The 24,349-nt window shown below is 40.7% G+C and overlaps 1 protein-coding gene across 1 annotated transcript; it reads right to left on the minus strand.

Annotated features, from left to right (window-relative positions):
- Positions 1 to 22,641: 22,641 nt before the first annotated feature.
- Positions 22,642 to 24,093, minus strand: LOC134813156 (putative polypeptide N-acetylgalactosaminyltransferase 10). The gene has a single exon (XM_063820842.1). The coding sequence runs from the start codon at positions 24,091 to 24,093 to the stop codon at positions 22,642 to 22,644; it is 1,452 nt and encodes a 483-aa protein (XP_063676912.1).
- Positions 24,094 to 24,349: the final 256 nt, after the last annotated feature.

Genomic DNA, 24,349 nt, shown 5'->3' on the forward strand with positions numbered 1-24,349 from the left:
TGGGCTACGGTAAAATCAAACAGATTGATATATAGGCCAAAAGCTTCGGACAACCTCAAAATAAAAGTAATCCGAATTCTCCTACGTATGATCCACAATCCAACCAGTCCCGAATTTTGACCGGGACCCAGTTGTGTCTCCTCCCTGTAACCAGTAATAATTTATAAGAGTAACAGAACACATTTGTAGCAGATAAAACTCTCACTTCTTTAACCTCTGCTGGTAGGCTCATTCAGTGACTTCGTTGGCACTCATGTAATTCTAAAAGCACTTAAAAACCCACCTTGCAATAGTGATGTCAGCTTTCTTGGTAAATTGCTTTTCGGTCTAACCGGCCCCCTGGTGTCCTAACCCGGCATCAGACCCAATCTGAGCACTCCCATTGGTCTATATCGGTCACATGATCTATCGGAAAGGTCCTCATTGGGCTAGAAGTCGCAGCTTTGCATGTGGAAAATATCCACTATTTGATTAAATCTAATTCAAGCGAGCACTAGCAGGAGTCTATTTTGTGACCGCTGGTTAGGTTGGTCTACTTGGACACAGTTAAAATGTCTGGTCTTAATGTTCCGTGATCGTTTTTCCGAGATGCTCCAAATGGGTCTGCTCTGTATAGACGATATCAGGCTCTTCTCTTTTGTCTGGCTCTTTTACCAGGTCCTTCAAAACTTTAGTTTGAGATGCAATCTCTGAGTTTCAGCTAGGGAGCACAGATTGAGCGATGTGACATTTTCAATTTATCATCGGAATTTGGAAACATCTTAGTATTATTTTTTCTGCTAATGCTATTTATGTTTAAAAACTGACTGCTTCAATTTTAATTTTCTTCATACTAAAAACAGATCTTCAAATTGTGCTAATAAAAGAACCGGGCGATTACAGGTGTTAGGTGAGGGAACAGTCTCTCTTCACATTCAGTCGTACAACAACCCTGCCTCTAAGTCACTTACTGGGGATATTTGTGCGGGACAATGTGTCAACACATTCACTATCACACTATTTACTAAGTGAGTAGTTTTCAGCTGGCATTTTTAATCTAATCACGTTTAGAAAAAAATGAATACTATAAAAGTATGAGTATTCATGTTAGGAAGATTTTCGATGTTTAATTTCATAGAATCTGAGTATCAGATCCAGGAAACACTGTCGCTTAAACTTGCTGATTCTCTTTCAGCGTTCAAGTGGGTGGCACATTGTTGGAAGAAGTAAAACAGATCCACTCAAATGATGACATCGGGGACATGGAGAGTTTCTCTTCCACTCTCGGTACTCAGTGGGACAATCCACTTCTTATCAACTTTGTTGGAAAGGTATGAGAGTTTCTGTTGCAGGTTATGATAATGCTTTTGATAATATCTCTACTATAATTCGAAAGTTTCTTTATGTCCGCCTGCAAATTGGATGAGTAATAGGAAGTTCCATAGTAACCATGGTAACGCGGTAATGAACGCGCACGAGCCTCGTGCAATGTCGCAATGATTGTTGCAACGATATTATGATTGATTTTGTTGTTATTACGTTGTATTTAGTACGAGTTACATTTTAATGGGCTGTATCAGGTATCTTCGGTTGTGACAGATATTTTTTGATGCGATAAAAACTGACTTTCAAAGAATACTAATACCTTCCTCCCTGTGATCACGGGCTTTCTAGTTATGTATAATTCTTGCTTAGATCCACTACTCCAGTTGCTTCTGGGTCACCTGATTCTATTTCTTGACTATAGTCACGTGACGAAAGCTAGGTTTTTTATTGGATCGCAGGGTCACATGTGGAGCACATGACCTTTCAAAATTACCTTCTACATACCTCGTGTTCATCTCTGCGACGTGTTAGCAAGTAATCAAAATAACTTTCAGCGGTCTGCTGCAATGTATTAAAAACCCTGCAAGGCGCCCTTTTATTATTATCACTATAATGTCTTCCCAATTCCTTTTCTACGAAGTTCTAAGAAGAACAGGAGTGTTGTCCTCAGAAGCGAATCCCTACAATACTGCCTCAATGTGAAACTACTTCGACCCCATCACTACTACCAATACTGCCAAGCGTACATGGAGCTGAAACCTTGCTCTCCCTCAAAGTACCCTGATTGCTTTTACTAGTCCTGCACCCGGTATCAGCATTGTCTCTATTTGCTACACGTTGTATAATTCTCTCGCGCGCGATCAAAAGGAGTTGCAGCGTGTGTCAACTCTCGGTCTCTATTCGAGCTGGAAGTATCCTGTACAACCGAAGTATTTCCTTCACTGCATTCCTGCATCTCCTGGGGATCCTCTGCAACAGATTGAGTGTGTCGGATGCCGCTATGATCCTGTCAATGAACGATAAGACTGTGCAGTCCATCTACAAATCCATTCGACAGTGTATGCGGAGGATATCCTCGACAATGGCAAATGGGTCAGTCGATAAGATCGAGTTTGTGTGGCTGCGACGTCACAACCTAACCTACACTGACGCAGCTACAACCGGGAGATCCCCAGACTAATGCAGTACAGGATATTTGAATAGATTTTACCTAACAGTAGTTGTGATATCAGTAATTTGATAATATTTATATTCTATATTTTTAACAACTTGTTATAAATTCTTTTATTTTACTTTTTCCTAATGGCTACTTATGTTGAGTCCATGATTCAGTCGGAAATTTCACGATGCGATAAAAACTGACTTTCAAAGAATACTTTATACTGTATTATCTTCCTCCCTGTGACCACTGACCATGGGCATTCTAGTATATAAAAATGTCTAACGGTATGAATTGTTCGTAATCTATGGAAATGTTTATGTTTATTACTTGTGAATATAATTTAAAATGTGCTTCAAGTTTCCATCAAGGCTTAGATAGGGGACAAACCTAGGTTGTTGCTGGAGACAGATGTGGATACTGTTTGGGAATTTCTAGATCTTGTACTCGTTAGCTGAGTAGAACCTTCGTCATATATTAATACATTTTTATGTGCTGGGTGTTAATAAATTGTGTGTATTTTCCAACATGCATCCAAGTTGCTGCAGCTCTTTGATGTAGCACAAAAACTTCGAAGACTGCACTATAGCAGAATCTATATAATTATTACTATTCGACGTAAAAGTCTAGAAATGAATTGTACCTTTAGTACCGATTCAGCATCAAGGCGGATGGCATGTAACCAGGTCATACAGTGGTTAAATTATAATTAACTGGTTAAATAAATATAACAACATCAATGCATTTCCTGTTATTTTCCAATCACAATCAAGTTATGGTTTACACAATATTGATTTTAAATCGCAGTATACAATTAAGTTTAGCTTCACTAACCACAACTGAATTAATCATAGTGGTGTTAGCAATGTTCTATGTTGGATTGTACATGACTTTAATCCTCTCGAATATGCACCTTAACAGTCACAGTCCCATTTATCTCTGTTGGGACTCCGTCGGGGGGGGGGGGGGGGGGGGGGGGGGGTACCAATGGCATAAATGGCATAATGGAGAATTGGCCAAGCAAAATTTCCATTTATGCCATGAAATTTCTATGCCATTTGACGATTTTTATGCCATTTGTCTCCATTTTATGCCATTCGAAATATGAAATTTTAAAACTTTGAACTGAGAATTTAATAACGAATAGTCTGCACCCTACTAGTACTGTCCACCTTTATCTCTATTTATTGTACTGACCCTGGTCATTAGAAACACCCCTAAAAGTTCGTTTTTTGACAAAAAAATTAAAACTTCTGTAATTTCATTTCTGTTTTTGTTACGCATTCGATTTTTGGTATGCGTATAGAAAATCGATACGGCTTTAAAATGAGATGTTCGGCGACCTCCTAGCTCACTCACTAGACTCAGTAGGAGTGATTTAACTGCGAGGGACAATTGAGGCTAACAAATTAGCCTCACCACTTTCAAAAAGGAACTTTCTCATGTTACGTCCATGATATCCAAGTTGCAAGTATAATCCATAGTGATTATACTTGATCGAGATCTAAGCTTTAAATATTCGAGGTGAAAATGAGGCTAACAAGTATACGTTTGTGTATATTTTCGAGCATGTTCGGTATTGTGACTATCTAATGTGTCAACAATAAAAATGTATTCATCCTCTTCAAGTTCAACATTTCAGAAATCGCAGAGTCTTCTTGTAGGAGGCCAAAATGAGGCTAATAAATGATTCGACCGCATTTTAAGTTTTAACTTTAATGTACGGAAACATGTTATAGACCCACTATAAAACTTGTAATTGTAGCCTGAAGGTTATTGAGACTTTATCGAAACTTATGTGAGGTTGGATTGAGGCTAACTTCCCTCCTTGAGGCAAAATTGAGGCTAACAGATACACTACGCAGACAAACGTCACTGTGCCAGCTATCAAGTAGTTGCTGAGCAGCAGCAGCAGTTAGATGAAGAAAATGAAGTTGAGGAAGGAAATGTATTAGAGCTGTTGGCTAGAGTAGGCCCCTTACTTCTATGGAGCTCTCTGGCCAATTGCTCTGGCAATGCTCTCCATGGGGCCATGTAATATCACATGATCTGATATCATGCCAAATTAGACTCTAAACTATAAAGTATAATACAAATGGAACTGTTTGAGAAAAAACATTTTTCGTTACTTGGAAAGAGAATACTTACTCAACTGTCAGCATAACGAATCAGACGTACCTTGGTCCTTGATCTTATATGTACTTGTGACGGTCTTGTTTTGTATTTAACTCTGCTGAAGAAGCAATTCCCTAATGCTGAAATCGTCACTTATTACCTTGGAAGTGATCAGAATGAGCAGCTGTTTGCATTTATTCGGGTTTCTTTTTCATCTGGTCGCTCAAGAAATATGGATGCGATAACTATGGCCCATGGAATGGAGAGAAAGAATGTGTACAGTGCTTTATCATTACATGAAGACACATCTGCAATTGCACATGCACGTGGAAGTACAGTTTTGCATCCTACAGTTCACCTAAAAAAGGTTAAATCTACTGGCCAAAGCAGAACGAGTGAAATGGACTGGTGGTATGATAAGCCTAGGCAAGTTGGCAAAAACGCTGGACAGGGCATCGAGGGACTGCATTAGAGAAGGGAAAAGAAACAATTTCCCTGTGTTCGCCGCAGTCGCAGATCCTGAAGAACGGAGTGGGAAGCCAATCGTCCATGGCCAAGAACTTTCTTGGGAAGCTGTAGATGATGAAGCTGGATGCCTCGAGGATGAGGACGACTTAGCTTATGAGGTAGAACCTGGAGTTGATGATTGTGATGATGGAGAAACGATATCAACAGATAAATATGGAACACTATCCTTCCGGTCTTTTGAGACACTCACGCTCAATGGAGGAAGAAGCACTTTATCAACAAAATCTCGTCTTTCAAGATTCAAGGGGGACGCGTTTGGAGTGTCTTCTGATGTTCGCATATACAATCAACCTGAATGCGGATGTTCAACAGGTTTGAAAGCTGGCAGTACAGAAACTCTTAAAGTCTTCAAATCTCAGCAGGACTTTGCAACAGGAGTGGTTAGATTTATTTGTTATAAGTCATGCCCGATGAAGTACTACTGCCAGGAACATAGCCTAATCAATGGATCTCCTAATGTTTGGCTACTCGTCGAAGACAAATACATCAGATGCATTGTTCCTTGATGACATTCAAAATCGTTGTGTTGTCAATGTTTGTATTCTGTACATTTTGAACATCTCACAATTTGCTATTCTTGAATAGTGAAATGTTTGGTATATATTTGATATAATACATTTCTATTTTCTTTATTTAGTTATTTGTCATATGAATCTTTGACTTTAACGATCATTCCAAGCGTTATAAAGCATGAAACATGTCTCTTATTCAAGTACTAATAGTATTTGCGAATCTAAAGTCATCCTAAAGGTCAAATATGAAGACCTAAATTAATGGCATAAATTGGCATAAATGGAGAATTGGCCAAGCTAAATTTCCATTTATGCCATGAAATTTCTATGCCATTTGACGATTTTTATGCCATTTGTCTCCATTTTATGCCATTGGTACCCCCCCTCCGTCGTCGACTGCTGCTTTTACTACTGATCCATTCTGGCGGCTTTCTTCATTTCTATTCCGGGTTTTGAGACCAACAGCAACTTTATTCTCATAGGATACATTCCTGCCTCTAGATGCTCGTCCCTTGTTGTCACGATTATCAAAATATTTATCTGTATCTTTATCTATATCTTTATCTACATCTTTATCTATATCTTTATCTATATCTTTATCTATATCTTTATCTATATCATTATCTATATCTTTATCTATATCTTCCTCTACTTCGTTCTTTGTTATGATGTTTTTGTCCTTTTCTACACCACTGTCAGCTCCACTTGCATCTATTCGGATATTTATTTGATCCATTTCGTTAACCTTAGCTTTTGATTTATAATCAAAGAGGTGTTCGATAACGCTCAAATAAATTCCTGGGTTGACAATTTTGGCAAAAATCATTTGAAAACGTGCCTGTAGAACGCCTGCCACAACATCGTCGTAAAGTAAGGGATTGATCACAGAGTTGATCGGTAGGATCATCATGGAAAAGATACCATACCAGGGAGTGGCATCTAAAACTTCCAAAGAATGTAAGGCACAGATCACTGTGAAAGGCACCCAACAGCAAAAATCGGTGGTAATGATTAGTGCAATTTTCCTGTTAGTTTTGCGGTTTCTTTTATTGAGTTTATTATTATCAAGAGAGGATGCTAACGTTTTTGAAGATTTTCTCGAGACAAGACCGATAACAATATAAGATAACGTTATGAAAAGAAAGCAGATGAGGTTAACTGCGAGGTTGAACCACACAAAGTATTTTTGGGGATCATCTTTCTTCACAAAATATTTGAAAAGGCAAACTCCATCATTTCCATAGAAATCCAGTTTAGTGACCATCAAAGTATGATCATCATATCCAAAATCATGAGAGAACATGTTCCTCACCATATTGATGATCATTTCCCAACTCAGGGTCATTTCTTTCATCCGTCCATAGTAAGCTTCAATGACTGGAAGAATGTTTTGTTTGTTTGGAGTTCCAATGAATAATTGGAGCTGGTCAGGAAACTTGAGTCCATTCACGAAGAAATCTTCTAAACCACGGTAAAATTGCAATAATTGCAGATATCGTGAATATGAAGGACACTCCAAGGACGACTCTGAGGCACTTTCCACGGCTAACTTCCCCGGGGGGCCTTAATGATTGTCTAATGCCATTCAGTCTGACTACGCTCAAACCTACCATTGAAAAAAGGGAAACTTGCGATCCAATTGTGCTAAGAACTCCGATTGTGGAACATTGGTAGCTGGTCATCCATTCAATTTGATTTCGACAATAAGTCTTTCCAAAAATGATGGTGTCATAGGTTGCTACAACTAATAAGTAACATCCAACCAAAAGGTCACCAAAAGATATGAGAATAATTAGAGATTTGTTATATAAAGCAACACTTGTTTTGCAACTTTTTAGAGCTCTGATGTTTCTTATTATGATAATCAGGTTTGTAGTCATTGCCAGTCCTCCTAAGAGCCATGTAGTCACTTTGAGGAAAAAAGTGTCTAGGATTTGTCTTGAGCACTGGTCATTGCATTCATCGGACTTATCTAAGCAATCAAAATTACCATCACATTTACTAGTTTTTGGTATGAAACGAACGGAGGAACTACATTTGAAATGGTTACTACACGATGTCTCATCAGATGCATCTCCCCCGAAAATACTCATGGTCAGGAAAAATGAAGAGCTCTTTGACGCAGTTAACCTTGTCGAGGCTTGCGATGCTTCTGAGTCCTTTCATACAGTATGCTAGCCTCTTCAGGAGGCCGTTCTTCGAACTGGAGACAGATGTGGATATTGTTTGGGAACTTCTAGATAATGAACAAATCTTGTTCTCGTTTCCACACGTTTCAAGTCCGTCACAAAGTTGATTCAATTCCACGTAGCCGTTATCTCCTAAGAGACAGACAAAAACATTTTCGCAAGTTGTATCGCTGGTAACCAATCTATATGTCTTGCCCCTCCCACATGTTGGCCAAATCGCCAGTTCGTCGCTTCCATCTATGCAGTCTTGTACACCGTCAATTAACCAGGTTAAAGGCAATGTCAGCAAACCTGCTTTTCCAACTTTTATTTCGCAGGTGTTTTTGGTTTGACTGAGACATATTGGATGTAATTCGTCAGCATTGTCATCACAAAAACGTTTGTTGTCACACATCATGTGTTTGTGAGTGTAGCAGGATTTTGAAATGTTAAGACAATCACTTTCAATACGATCATCGCATACTGATACGCCCACAGCACAGATCATGTTTTTGGAAACAGTAGACTTGAATCCGTTTATGTTGCACGTAGCTCCAACCCTAGCTGGGTCTGTGCAATTTGTTTGAACTTCCTTCATGTCTGTGCAATAATATTTATATTCTGCCAACTCCAAGTGATAAAATGTCACACATCTCGTAAAATTATGGATTGGCACCACAGTTTTCGAAAAGGATTGCACACATTTTTTCTTTGTATTTTCAGTAACTGTACAGTTGACCTCATCTGCTCTATCGTCACAATCTCTCGTTCCGTCGCATATCGAATTTGGATAAAGGTAGACAAATTCCCCAAAATATGTGCAATACATTCCATAAGTTAGGCCGTTACATATAGCCTCATCCTGGCAGTCTTCAACCTCACACCTATCATTACAGACAAACTTAGACTGAACCACTAGTCCAGTTGGCAAGGTTGTCGTATCTGAACACCCAGTCTCATCGAGGTTTGTGTTTGTGCAGTCTTGAACGCCATCACAAACCCATCCCGATATTGCCAAATCTGTGAGGGTTACAACAGCGTTACTTCCTTTTTGGTAAAAGTCACACATTTGGTTTCCACATAATGTATCATCACTGTCCCTGTTCGTTATGCTATATCCTACAACTCGTCTGTCACAAGCTTGGTAGAAGTACGGATCCTCAGAGCAAGTTTGTCCATGTTTATATGGCAAGAACTTAGTACCAAGGTAATAAAACTCTTCAGAAGCATGGCACTTGTACTTCTCACCGCCCCATCTGTCATTTGAGCATCTGTACTTCAGAAACCCGCCATGTTCTCCAATGTGACACGAGTCAAGGTCATCTGAAAGATAATTGTCTGACATTTAGTTAAATCGAAAATAACCATAGCATAAAATCTCAGCCAAACTACTCTCATCTGACTACAATTCTCAATTCTGACTAAATCTAAATTTTGTTTTTAAAAGAGCTGAAGATCAACATGTAAATTTGGGAGAAAAGGGGCGGGGCATTTAAATCTAAAATGTATCGTCAATTTACTTGTTCTTAAAGTACTATCTTTCGATGTTGTTGTTTCAAATATCCAAGAAGTAACTGAATAATTAAAATTTGTTAGCGTCCATTTTGTTTCAAATACCCAAGTAGTTTGTGGACTCCCATATTGATATAACCAAGTAGTAACGTAACTTGAAACATTTGTTTTCAATTCTGATGATCGACTTGTCATCGAATGTTCTTCCGGACCAGTTGTTGAATCTGAATTGGTAAGTAATTACACGCAGTATTTTGACAATATTTGATCAAAGTGAATGAATTTATCAATTTTAAGCTTCATCCAGCTAGGGTTGATAATGAGATTACAATATGTTTATTTATTCATTTCATATCTGTCGTTGCTGCTACTGTTGTTTTAGTGGGGCCGCTATTTCAAAGCAAGGTTCCTTGAAAAAAAACCGCTATAGATCCGGTAATCGTACTGTAGTGCGACACGTACTCTAGTGCGACATGTACTCTAGTGCGACACGTACTCTAGTGCGAAGTCCTACAAAAACACCCTCTGTCGCACTACAGTACGTGTCGCACTACGATCCAGGTAGCGCACTCTAGTGCGACAAAATATCCTGACTTATTTCCAAGTTCAGGTCACATCCTATCCTTCTTATGGACCATTAAGTGATTCGTCGGGTCGGTTCACGTCACTTATTTCGAAGTGATCTTGCGAATACGATTCGTCGGTTCACATCACGTGTTTCGAAGTTATCCACTGATCATAATTCCTTCGGGTCAGTTCAAGCCACGTATGCAGTGTGTGATCCACTGGGTAACTCTTAAGCAGAATATGATCCTCATTCCTACCACACGCATCGTATGAAGGTATATCTCCAATTGGGATAACAATTTCATATGCTTGGGCCATAAATAAGGTCACGATGATTCTACCAAAGCATCAAACAACATCAACATGTCTTCTTCAATCACCTTCATTCCTGGACGCTCTACTGGTTCAAGAAAAGTTATCCACGACGGATACCGCTACTGACTGGATAAGAATTGCGACGATAAGATCTACTGGCGATGCACTGAGAACTGAGAAGACCTGCTCCGGACGTCTCAGTCTGACAAACAACACTACTGTGACCTGGACGCAGCTGAAAGCAACCCTTCCCTCGGAGATGGATTCCTTTGCTGCCTAGTGACTACTACGAACGTACCTGGGTCGGAACACAAACCTCCTCTCCCCCTTGATGGGCTGCACCAACCCTACTAGGTAGAAGTCCCGGAAATATTGACCTCTTTGGGCAATAGCCGGGTACTGTTCGAGAAAGTGTGAGACAGTCTCCTCTCCGACTGACTTGGTGGTCGTTCGCCTCCGAGAGAGAGAGTTTGGTCTGTCTCTGATTTCTCGGGTGACCTCCGTCCCGCCGTTCGATGTTACTCCGTTATTGGCTCCAAGCAGGGACAAACAATACTGAGAATACTGATTATAAATTTACCTGAATTTGAAGCTTCCGATTTTAATGATGAAGTGGCTGAATCTGACGATTCTGACAGGAGTATCAAAACGAACGTTAACATTTTACTCTGCATACTGAAATGAAAGGTGATCATTGAACTTCTTTTCTAAGTTCTAAAAGTTAAAATAGCGTTTGGACGGTCTGAGAGAGTACTCCAATTTCCATTGTTCATCGCACGCCATTTTAAAATAGCTGCAGCCTGCAGCGCAGATAACAACAGATGTATACGGAGTCGGAGGTACATATTTATTTAAGTTGTAAAGTAAGTGGTTTCAAAGTGACTGAGCAGCCGCACTAAGTGTACAAAACAGGCAATGTCACGAACCCTGCCCACAAATTTGATCTCAACAAGTTATCATAAATTGCAAACCTTTTGTTCAGTGAAATAATACGTTGTCGACGAAACAACATACTTTTACTAGAGTAGCAGAGAGTAGTTGAGTATATTGTATAATGAACACGATTTTTGACAACAATTAAGTGTCCTTTGTAATAACGTATAGTGCGATGATACTTTGTAGACATGTGTGATGTCATAATTTTTACTTTACTTCTACTTTGTAATCGTCTAGATAGAATTAGAATAAAGAATCTCAATCAGTACTAACTAAAAATATATATATATATGATCATAAAAATGACTCGAATAAAGATGACCCGGTATGGGCTAAACCTACTTTAAATTTGAAGTTGAACTGAAAGAGCAAATCAGATTGATTCTTTGGATTCGTATGAACTATTTTTATCCCAGATTCGACTAAAATTCGCTCTAATTGTGATTGGCGTTGAGAAGAATTATCCTAACAACGAGTACGCTATGGCTAGTTTCGAGTTCGATCAAACTGGAGAATTCAGCGATAAAATAACTTTGCAGAGTGGCAGCGCATCTCTAACTTTTAGTTACAACGTGAGTTTTAATTTGTAGGGAGGGAAGGTGCAAAAAAAACCGGGCCTTTTTAAAACTTTTTGAACGTTACGCCGCACTGTCTTACTATTAATGATTAAAGTACAAACATAATTTTTTATTGGATGTTTTGTCGACAAAACATCCAATATTTTGCATTAAATTCTAAATTTAAAGGTTGATACTGAAACCAAGAAAAGCATTAAACCTAATTTGCATTGAACATAAATTACATTTAGGCGAGTTGTGCAGCAGATTATTACGGCACGTGCGACAAAATGTGTGTGCCACGTGACAGCCGCGCAGGACACTACACGTGTAATATCTCTACTGGAGATAGGATCTGCCTGGATGGATGGCGTGGGGAAAATTGTGATGCTGCTGATAGTTCAGGTAAAACAATAACAACTGACTATACTTGTACTAGTAGTAGTGGGGGGGGTCCACGTTAAAAAAGTTAAATTCTAAGATCGAGATTTTGGAATTTAACATTAATTACTTTAACTTTTTTAACTTTTTTAACATAAATTAAAAATCAGATTTTGGCTGACTAATCGGTTCAAATTTTAACATAATTACCCAAATTAAACTCAATTATGAGTGTTGATCTTTATATTTAGTACTAGTAGTACCTCGCTCTTGCAATTGTTTTCTGTAGTTGTAACTGATTTGATAACTCTACAAAAAAAACACCTTGTATCTATATATAGGGGGGGGGGGGGGGGGGGGGGGTGACATGTCTCCAATGTCTCCCGCACCTTATCTTTTCGAAAAAGACAACGACATTGGAGACATTGGAGACATTGGAGACACAGCTTTTGGAGACATTGGAGACATTGGGGTCATTGGGGACATTGGAGACACAGCTTTTGGAGACATTGGGGACATTGGAGACATTGGGGACATTAGGGACATAAAATGGATATTAGGGGCATTGGAGACATTGGAGACACAGCTTTTGGAGACTCCTCCTCTTCCTCCTCCTCCTCCTCCTCCTCTTCCACCTCCTCTTCCACCTCCTCCTCAGTCCTCCTCAGTCGTTCTCCTCCTCCTCCTGAGTCCTCCTCCTGGGTCCTCCTCCTCCTGGGTCCTCCTCCTCCTGGATCCTCCTCCTCTTCATCCTCCTCCTCCTCCTCAATCATCAGTCCTCCTCCTCAGTCCTCCTCCTCATCCTTCTCGTCAGTCCTCCTCCTCCTCAGTCCTCCCCAAGTCCCCCTCCTCAGTCCTCCCCCAGTCCCCCTCTTCCTCCTATTCAGTCCTCCTCCTCCTCCTCCTCAGTTCTCCTCAGTCCTCCTCCTTCTCAGTCCTCCTCCTGAGTCCTCTTCCTGAGTCCTCCTCCTGAGTCCTCCTCCTCCTCAGTTTTCCACCTCCTCCTCCTCCTCCACCTCCTCCTCAGTCCTCCTCAGTCGTTCTCATCCCCCTCCTGAGTCCTCCTCCTGAGTCCTCCTCCTGGGTCCTCCTCCTCCTGGGTCCTCCTCCTCCTCCTCTTCATCTTCCTCCTCTTCCTCTTCAATCATCAGTCCTCCTCCTCAGTCCTCCTAGCCTCATCCTTCTCGTCAGTCCTCCTCCTCCTCAGTCCTCCCCAAGTCCCCCTCCTCCTCAGTCCTCCCCCAGTCCCCTCCTCCTCCTATTCAGTCCTCCTCCTCCTCCTCCTCAGTTCTCCTCAGTCCTTCTTACGTCCTCCTCCTGAGTCCTCTTCCGATCCTGAGTCCTCCTCCTGAGTCCTCCTCCTCCTAGGTCCTCCTCCTTCTCCTCCTCCTCCCCCTCCTCAGTCCTTCTCCTCCTCCTCCTCTCTCAGTCATCCTCCTCAGTCATTCTCCTCAGCCATCCTCCTCAGCCATCCTTCTCGGCCATCCTCCTCAGCCATCCTCCTCAGTACTCCTGAGTCCTCCTCCTGAGTCCTCCTCCTCCTCCTCCTCCTCCTCCTCCTCAGTCCTTCTCCTTCTCCTCCTCCTCCTTCTCAGTCATCCTCCTCAGTCATCCTCCTCAGCCATCCTCCTCAACCATCCTCCTCAGCCATCCTCCTCAGCCATCCTCCTCAGTACTCCTCAGTCCTCCTCCTCAGTCCTCATCCTCCTCCTCAGTCCTCCTCCTCATCCTTCTCCTTAGTCCTTCTCCTCCTCAGTCCTCCCCAGTCCCCCTCCTCCTCCTATTCACTCCTCCTCCTCCTCAGTTCTCCTGAGTCCTCCTCCTGGGTCCTCCTCCTCCTCCTGAGTCCTCCTCCTGGGTCCTCCTTCTCATAGGTCCTCATCCTTCTCCTCCTCAGTCCTTCTCCTCCTCCTCCCGAGTCCTCCTCCTCTTCCTCCTGAGTCCTCCTCCTGGGTCCTCCTCCTCCTAGTTCCTCCATCTTCTCCTTCTCCTCCTCAGTCCTTCTCCTCCACCTCCTCCTCCTCCTCAGTCATCCTCCTCAGTCATCCTCCTCAGCCATCCTCCTCAGCCATCCTCCTCAGCCATCCTCCTCAGTACTCCTCAGTCCTCCTCCTTCTCAGTCCTCCTCAGGCCTCTTCCTGAGTTCTCCTCCTCCTCCTCCTGAGTCCTCCTCCTGGGTCCTCCTCCTCCTAGGTCCTCCTCCTTCTTCTCCTCAGTCCTACTCCTCCTCCTCAGTCATCTTTCTCCTCCTCCTCCTCCTCCTCCTCCCCCTCCTCCTCCTCCTCCTCCTCCTCCCTCTCAGTCATCCTCCTCGGCCATCCTCTTCAGCCATCCTCCTCAGTCCTCCTCAGTCCTCATCCTCCTCCTCAGTCCTCCTCCTCCTGGGTCTTCCTCCTCTTCATCCTCCTCAGTCCTCAGTCCTCCTCCTCAGTCCTCCTCCTCATCCTTCTCGTCAGTCTTCTTCATCCTCAGTCCTCCCCAAGTCCGCCTCCTCCTCAGTCCTCCCCCAGTCCCCCTCCTCCTCCTATTTAGTCCTCCTCCTGATCCTCCTCCTCCTCAGTTCTCCTCAGTCCTCCTCCTTCTCAGTCCTCCTCAATCCTCTTCCTGAGTCCTCCTCCTGAGTCCTCCTCCTCCTCCTCCTCCTGAGTCCTCCTCCTGGGTCCTCCTGCTCCTGGGTCCTCCTCCTCCTAGGTCCTCCTCCTGAGTCCTTCTCCTCCTCCTCCTCAGTCATCCTCCTCAGTCATCCTCCTCAGCCATCCTCCTCAGCCATCCTCCTCAGTACTCCTCAGTCGTCCTCCTTCTCAGTCCTCCTCAGTCCTCTTCCTGAGTCGTCCTCCTGAGTCCTCATCCTCCTCCTCCTCCTCCTGAGTCCTCCTCCTGGGTCATCCTCCTCCTAGATCGTCCTCCTTCTCCAATCATACATCTACGTCTCCAGTGTCTCCAATGTCTCCAATGTCTCCAAAAGCTTTGTCTCCAATGTCCCCAATGTCTCCAATGTCTCCAAAAGCTGTGTCTCCAATGTCTCCAATGTCTCCAATGTCTCCAGGACATGTCTCTGCACCCTATCTTTTCAAAAAAGACAAGAGACGTTGTAGACATTGGAGACATGTCACCCCCCTATATACACATAATTGTATAATTTACTAATATAATCATTCATATAATAGGAAAAAGCATGTCGGCCAACCACAAGTACACAGTAGTGGTCAATGGGTTGGAATTGCGGGACTGATTACAGGTAGTAGCGAATGCTATTGATGCCAAGTATAACGGGACGTCAGAAACTGGGAAGGAGTGGGCAGAGTATTTGGGGGATGAACATTACAGTCAGACTTCAGTCGGGACCCAAGGAAATGGCTTACAGCCCGACCAATACTCATTAGAAGGGTGGCTGTCACGATATGGTCCGGAATGTTACACGGAACAGTTGGAAGAGGCGGGATTTGGATCACCCAGTAATTTCCAGTGTGTTCAGGAAAGTGACCTGGACAAGTTGGAAATATTTGACAAATGTCATCGGCTGACTATCCTGCATGCAGCCAAACGGATCCTTATTAGAGGAGTAGCTAATATCGTGAAGGGAGAATGTTAGAATCCACGAAAATAACATCCCCTGGCCCTCCTCGTCAGGAAACACAGATTGTATTGATACTTTTATAATGGACAATGGTACATAAATGAATTTATATATTTCTGAATAAGTTTCAATGTTCCATTTATTTAATATTATACAGCTAAATTAATATTATTCAGCTAATTTATTAAATTACTTTTGCAGATATTTTAATTTTATTCTCTCGATAATTGAAAGGTTTTATTTTACCCAGCCTTGATATTGCTCGGTAGTTTTGAATTTCAATTGTTTTTATCATTTAATCAGTTTTTTAGTTTTCTTAAGTTTGTTTTATACAATTTAACTAGCATGTGGATTGGGCTGCTGTGATTACTTTATTAACTACTAGAAAGCCCGTGGTAACAGGGACGAAGCTAGTAGTATTCTTTGAAAGAAAGTTTTAATCGCTTCAAAAAATATCCATCTCAACCGAAGATACAGCCGATTTAAATATAAAACACTTCAAAAGTTTAAACACAACGTAATTACCACAAAACCAATCAAAATGACGTTAAAACAATCTTTGCACGTGCATGTGTGCATTAAAACACCGTTGCTATGGAACCTTTTGGTTGTTACCTAAATTCATATTTTTCATCTAATTTGCACGTGGGCGGTCGTACAGACATACAGACAGAAACAATTCTTTGAATTTTAGTAGAGATGTAGTACAGTATCTCTGTAACCAGCGAGGTTTTTCCAAGACCTCTATATTTAACCAATATCCTTATCAGTTAAGCAGTTTTTTTTTTTTTTTTTTTTTTAGAGAGGCTGGGCCTGGTTGGCCCACGAGAGGATAGCATATGAATGCTTTGCCTACCTCTGGGGTATGGCAGTCCTGTGGGAGGATGCCAGTGGAATCAAGATGTGTAATCAAGGATGATGGTAAGTGTTGTGGGGTGTGTCATAGATAAACGCTTAAGTGGTGGTTGAGTGTGGAAGAGAGAGGCGAAATAAGACGGCGTTAAAGTAGTCGCTATGTTACACCTGTCTGGTCCAACTCCTCTGGCACCACTAAGCGTTTAGTGTGGTTTGTAAAGTTGACAATGGTGGAGATGTGTTGGTTGTCGAATATGTCATTGACAGAGAGGTAGTAGTCCCGGAAATATTGACCTCTTATTTGGGCAATAGCCGGGCACTGTCCGAGAAAGTGTGAGACAGTCTCCTCTTCGTCGCCGCATTTAGGACAAGCACTTGTGTCTGATTTGCGAATGGTGTGTAGGTGTTTGTTGAGGCCACAATGTCCCGTGATGAGGTGCACTGCAGTTCTATAATTTTGTCTGTTGTTACTGAGTGTAGTGTTGAGATTTTTGATGATGTTGATGTTTTTATGTCCAAGTGTCAGTTTAGTGTGTCTGGGACCATCAGTAATCCATGATTCTTGATTAAGTTTTGTGACTTTGTCGTTGATCAGGCGTTTGATGTAAGATTGTGGAATTGGGCAATTCAAAGTGGATTCACTGGTTGTACCATTTTTGGCCAGCTCGTCTGCTTTTTCATTACCCCACAATCCAATGTGTGCAGCTATCCATCTGATCTCTAAGGTGTTAGTGGATCCGAGTGTATTGAGGGTGTCGTAACAGTCTCTAGTAGTCCTACTCCTCGTTGAAGGTGAGGATATGGCTTGAATAGAGGAGAGACTGTCTGACCATATGATGATGTGTGTGTTTGTATAAGTTGATAGATATTTGCAAGCTTCGATGATGGCAGTGAGTTCTGTTTGATAAACGGTGCAATAATCGGGAAGCTTGAATGATCTTTCATCTAGTGTAGTGTTGTTGTTGTCTGTGGTGATAATATAACCAGCCCCGCTACCTGAGTCTGTGCGTGACCCGTCTGTGTAGCAGGTGATGGTTTCACTGGGGATGTTGTCGATGGTGTTTTGGAGTGAGCCTCTATAACCAATGTTGTCAGCTCCAGGAGTGGTGACCGTGAAGCGTCGTTCAAGCATCATGGTTGGTATAGATAGGTCTCTCTCTGCTTTGGGTGGTATGTTGAGATCTACCATGAATTGTTTGTTGATAGTGGTGTGAGTTGTGATGGTACCTTTTCTGGGGGCGATAGTTTCGAGGGTTAGGCTTCCATAAGCTTGAAGCCTGGCTGTGCCCTTTGCTGCTTCACCTCTCAGGAAAAGTATGATATCTGGAGTGTTAGTGAGGTGGTTCAGTGCGATGAAGGGAGTACTAGGCATGGCACCAGACATCATTCTCAATGCCAATGCCTGAACTCGTTTGAACTAACAGTTAAGCAGTTATGATGAACCGTGTCAATTTTGAGCTCTTAATTTGCTTAACGGCGACTGCATTAGTTATAATGATCTTCAACTTTTATTTCACTAAGTTTATGAATTTACATAGTTACCAATTAGAATTTTTTTAATTTTACAATGATATGTGCAGGATGTCAGATCATTCTCTTTTTAAACTAAGCTGATATTATTCCAACACCTCGAGATTTGACTGTCAAGTTTTCCTGCTATTTACAGCCATCCTGATCGTCAGTGAAAGGTATAGTTTATCGTTATTATGTTATTACATAATCTTAAAACTCTATGATAGCACAATGAATGTACGAGAAATTAAACGCAGAGTTCGTGGAAGAATTGGGAGGGGGTGTGTCATCGACACTATTTTTAATTTTGTAATATAATACCGTGACACAGTGACTCTTTGTTTGAGCGATAACTTTTATGAAACATCATTAGAATTTTATTCAGTTATTAATTCATTACGATTAGTATCACTAGATTTAATGATATAGATTATCATAGCCCTATTTTCAGTGTTGACACTGTGAATGGAATCTGTTGTTTTAAAAAAATTATTTATCAATCAGCTGTTTTATATTTCTATGAATTATAATTTATTATTGTAATGATCAAATGTATCAATTATTTATCGGTTGTACCTATGTTATATGACTGTTTTACTCTTGTCATGGGCATTCCTATATTCCTACATGTAATGACTAATGAACAAAAATACCAACGCATGACCTAAAAATAAACTAGTCTAGAATATTCACTCCATTGCAATTTCAACCCAAATTTGAATTTATGTTAAAAAAGTTAAACTTTCTAAGCCTGAATTTTGAAATTTAACATTAATTAATTTAACTTTTTTAACTTTTTTTAACGTGGACCCCCCCCTAGTAGTGGTGCTGTTACATTCCATTATTTGTTTTCACTGCTGTAGCAAAAAAGTTTAAAGCCATTATATTTATACATATGTTTTCGTTCCTCGCATTATAAGTACCTTTATCTCGAAAATGCGAATTTTAAAAGACGCACTCTTCAGACGATCCGCCGGTTGTGACAAAGAATCCTATCACAGAATCTGGTGACGTGTCACCCTCTGAGGAGGGAAGTGACACTGACAATCACAAAGAGGGAAGTGACACTGAAAACAGTACAGAGAAAGCACTCGTTACTGAACAAGATGCTTCGAAACAGGAGTCAAAACTCAAAATCGGTGAGTCTATGTTTAAATGCTAATTCATCAAATTGATTTTATTCATCAATACTGATTGCTCAAAACAAACAAACAATTTTTTTTTCAATTTTAAATCGATGATGGAGGAAAAAAATAACTTTTTCAGATATGGATACTATTTGGAAGATAACAGCAATCTGCAGTGGCCTGGTTATAGGAACAGTGGTTGTGATATTATGGATCTGGTACCAGACAAAATATAAAAAGAAAAGATCTATGCCCAAGATCGTAGTTAGCAACGAGAAGCTTTTCGAGAAGACAGGGAAATTTTTAATTGAACGCGAGAAAATTGGTGAGAAACTTGGAGGATAATTTAACCAGTCCGTGGTAGTACATTCGGACCAGAATTCGACAGAAAATGTTCAATAATCCTAATATGGAATATCCCTAATAATACCCATTTCGGTAATGATCATTGATCGTACCTTTTACATAATTCAAAAACAGCACTCAATAATCAATACCGACTCATTTATCGTTATCTACCCACAGAACCAAGTGCACCTGGTGAAGACATCCTGGCAAGAGATCAAAATGGAAACCTAGCTGCCTTCTCAAAAGATAACAACCTGACCAGCTACTCCATCCCCAACGTTAACAACAACTCGACTCCCCCTCCTGTAGAACAGCCTGATCGGCAGGAACTTTAAGCATAGATGCGGAGTTCGTTGATTTTTGGCGTAGAGTTCGTGGAGTTCGTTCAAAATTTGGAGTTCGTTAGAGTTCGTTGGAGTTCGTTAGTCAATTTTTCAAAAAAAAAACATGGAAAATGTTTTTTTTTAAAAGTAATCAGCTCAGGATTTCTCGCATGATCTCAGATATTTATTGGGGTAAAAATAAAGAATAAAACTATAATATTTTTGTATAAATAAATAAATAACGAGCAATACAGAATGTTAAATTTTACTAACTTTCAGCAGACATAACATCGGAAATATACTTCAACAGACTTGTTGAAGCATGTTTATGGGAACAGCGAACTTCCTGTTTTGACTTACAATAACGTAGATTTCCATGAACGTAAACCAGCTTTTCAACTCTATCAGTCGACAATCTATTCCTCTTTTTATTGAATATATACTCAAATGTCTCACTGTCTACTTTACTGCTGAAAGTTGTACCTACAATGACATTTGAATCATCAACTATACCTATAAGTCTATACACAGTGCACTTCAATTTCAAATAGTTCAGTCTGCTGTACATGGCAAAATAAAATGTATACATCATACACAATACATGAACACTGAATGTACAATGTACATTCGGTGTGATCACAGCTGTTTACAGCAGAAGAAAACGAAACGCAACGCCAGAAGTACAAGTTGAAGTTTTCTGCAACGTGTCCAGGGAACGTGCGCGCGCAAACTATTGGCGCCAGAATGTTCCAGTCGATCGACCAGTCCTTGTACTGTGAAATGTACAGTGTACACGCGACGCGTGGTAGAAGTTTCGAGTACCAATATGTTTAGTTGTTTTACAATCGTATTTTATGTGTTGAATTGGCTGAATTGTAAATACAATTTCTGTTTAATTTCATTTTACGTAAGTTGTACAAAACGAACTCCTCAAGAGTTCGTAATTTTGGGTTGATGAGTTCGTAGAGTTCGTTGTCACTGAGGAGTTCGTAGAGTTCGTACGTATCATCTATGACTTTAAGAGAACAGCCAACAGTAGCCCGCTAACTGCGCCATCTTACCTGCACTACAACTGGAGTGTGAGGCTTCAAAGTGGGAGGTTAGAGGTGGTGTCTCATTATTCATTATCGAGGATGAGACAAAGATATTCAGCTAATAGATACTACTGTCTTATAGAGGCATTCCCCGTCTGAGCAGGATTTTTGCACTAACATATCTCTGTAGAATTCCTTATTCCACAAAAACACATTACGGTGGATTTGAGGCGATTGACAACAGAAGTGGAGTCACGATTTTGTAAATTTGTACGGCTTTATGAAATCAGGTTCCCAAACTATCCTTCCTTGTTTGTGAGTATTTACTATGAAATTATAATTATTAAGACATTTATTGGGAGTGTTCAGTCACATGTATTTAACAGTCTGTATGTGCATTGTGCATTTATAAAACTGAATAGTTAAGTATTGCTATTTGCTAATAGTAATAGGTAGTATGTAATATTGACAGTTAATATCCCAAAGATAATTTTGCATTCATTTTCCAAATCTAGTTACGAAATAAAGGTATTTTCATTACCAATGCGTATATAAAGAAACGTTCTATCAACCTTTTTCTAAATGTCCCTCTTGAAAGTTTAAAATCGGAATTCCCTATTCCGATTAAATTTTCCGATCGTCCGGGAACTTGTGTACTTTAGATTTTGGAATGAGCAGTGAGCACCTTTACCTCACGGGTAATCTTGTGACGTTGCTCCCACTTTCCTTATGCTGATTTGATCCATTGAGATCTGATCCATCGATACGTGATTGACTATTTGAGGACATGATCGTGCTAGCCGTACAGTACACCGGTACACTAACAAGCTGTAACAAGCCGTCGATCACAACACAGCCTACAGTACACATAGGAGAGCGGTATGGAGATCAGTCATCGCAATCCACAATAGCAACCAATCTTCAGTTTACTCCTCGACGCAATCAAGGCTCGGAGCAACCCTGTCCTGAACCAATTTATATAACATTTAAACTATTGCTAAAAAAGTGTAGTAGTGTAAAAGGGCCTTAAAAAGTGTCTGTAAAAGAGCCTTAAAAAGCCTTAAAAAGTGTAGTGTAAAAGGGCCTTAAAAAGTGTCTGTAAAAGAGCCTTAAAAAGCCTTAAAAAGTGTAAAAAAGTGAACTTTTTGTCTCACCAAAGGTAGGTTTTACCCCTCTTTTGCCTTTGGAAATGTACTATGTGAAGACTGATGAAAAATAATAGAAAAAAAAGAAGATATTGAGAAGATAAATTGGTTAAGTGTAATTTAAGGTGTAAAAAGTGTAATTCAGTTTAATTTATTGTAAAAAAGTATAATTTAGTGTACCTTTTTTACTACACTTTTTAATTTTACTACACCATACTGATACACCAAAAAAGGCAAAAGTGTAGTGTAAAAAAGTGTAATGAGCCGGCGTATATCATTTACACCAACTCCTTTTGAAAATAAAACAATTTATAAGCATCAGATTTTCCCGCTCCTCCGTGTAGAAATCACATTTAGACTTTAGAGTCGTATACAGTGGGCTAGCATTTCCAAACTGTGACTATTTTGAATGTGCCAGGACTGATTCATGCTCATTATTTTGAAATAATTTTACTCCAAATTAGAACAAGGAAGTTATTTTCATAAACAATTATAATCACGAAATAATTGTAAGCACAAAAATTATCAACTCGAATGAGCTGTTCTTGATCTGAAATATTGTTTATCGAAATCTTGACATCATCATTAATTTCTAAGCTAGAACGTTGTGAAATTGATAAACTGATTGCTGTATATAACTATAATTATAAAACCAGCATACTTCACTATGGTATCAAATCTGGGAGGAAGACTGTTTTAAAACGAAGTTTTTGATTAGGACTGTTTCTAGTGCATTTTTTAAAAGCTAATGTTGCGTCCTCAGGTTTGAACGTAAGACAAGTATCTTGAGCCTTGTTGGACAATTGTTCAGTAAGGATAGAATAATGGAACTTCTGATGTCCCTCTAGATGGTGACATAAGGATAATCTGGTAGGAGTCCCGCCGATGTCAAAACACCTCTGCTTACCCCACCTGAGCTCAAACCTCTTAGTAAGTCTGAGCTGGTTAACAAACGGCTGAGAACTGTCGCAGGGATGAAGTTTAAAAACATCATCACCCTCAACCTTGATGCATTGCTCACCAAACATCAACCCTACAGCAATGTGGGTTTTAGAGGAGAAGCTCTCTATAACAGGATCCATCAAATGTTCCCTGATCCACTCCCAATCTCTATCACATTTCAAGTCTTGTAACAGTTTCTTATTCTCTGCAACAGCCCGCTCATCAGCATATGGATATCCAGGTCTCCCCTTCAAAAACTCCTCAAACTGATGATCATCTAGATAAGATTTAGCAACGGTTACAACATTACTAGTCTTGGATGCGTGGACACGATCTCCGTGGATCTCTGGATTCCTAGAAGCAGCAAAGTGAAGACATCTAGAGCAGGGAACTCCCCAGATCTCCCCGCCACACATCAGATTCTTAAGAGACAGCTCTATATTCTCACCTCCCCACCCCACCAGTCCTTTTCCGAAATAATCTATTTCCTCTAGTCGCCGCTTAGTCATTAGAAATGCTCCACCCAAAATACCAGGTATCTGCCAAGGCACTGTTCCAGTGAAATATTTGATGACCCATACCCAGTTGAGATATGCGTCATATCCAAGACCATGACCATCGTAATCATCGTGAACCATCCTGAAGGTCTCGAAGAAATCAAACACTGGAGCAGCTATAGCACGGTAATTTCTATCAGAGATTTGCAGTAGTGGCTCCAGAAATCCTTTCTTCATCTCAACATGACTATCCAGAACAAGTAAAGTGTCACCTCTAGCCTTCTTAGCTGCAAAAACCCTCGAATAAATCAGTCCCTTGTTAGTCTCAAACCTGAAATACCTGACAGAGACAGTAAATTGAGAAACAAGGGGCTCCACCCTCTCCAGGTCCGGATAAGAAGTGAAATTGCTGGCATCATCCACCAATATCAGCTCACATAAGTTATGCGGAGGAATAGCAGCTAGGATGGTGTAGATAGAGCGGAGCAGAAGAGAGAGGACCTCGTTATGATAATTCAGGACAACGGAGACAGTGGTGTTACTGGTGGGGTAAGTGATGTTCTCGCACCCAGGGGGTCTGTAGTCTGGAATATTCCGGAGCAGAGGTAGAGAGTCTACATAACTTTCATTGTACCCCTCTCTTGTATCAAAATAGGGCTTATCAAGTTTCTTGAACATAGCACTGTACTGGATGTTTGATTCCAGTTCTAAGCGTTGTATATATGAGGCATCCGTTTCAAAATATAGTTTTGATTTCGGGTCGGGCTTGGAAACTAAAACATCGCTACCGTGAACCAAAAAATTCTTAGTTTGATTAGTGATAGTTTCGTTTCTTTTTTTAGACCAAACCCCTGACGTCCAGTACATAAAACCCTCCTCAAAAGCTGAGATGCTGTAGAAAATACCCGCACAAAACAACAGAGATATACCAGTG

The sequence above is a fragment of the Bolinopsis microptera genome, chromosome 3 (genome assembly GCF_026151205.1).
Source record: "Bolinopsis microptera isolate Bmic1 chromosome 3, MBARI_Bmic_1.0, whole genome shotgun sequence".
Classification (NCBI taxonomy): Eukaryota; Metazoa; Ctenophora; class Tentaculata; order Lobata; family Bolinopsidae; genus Bolinopsis; species Bolinopsis microptera.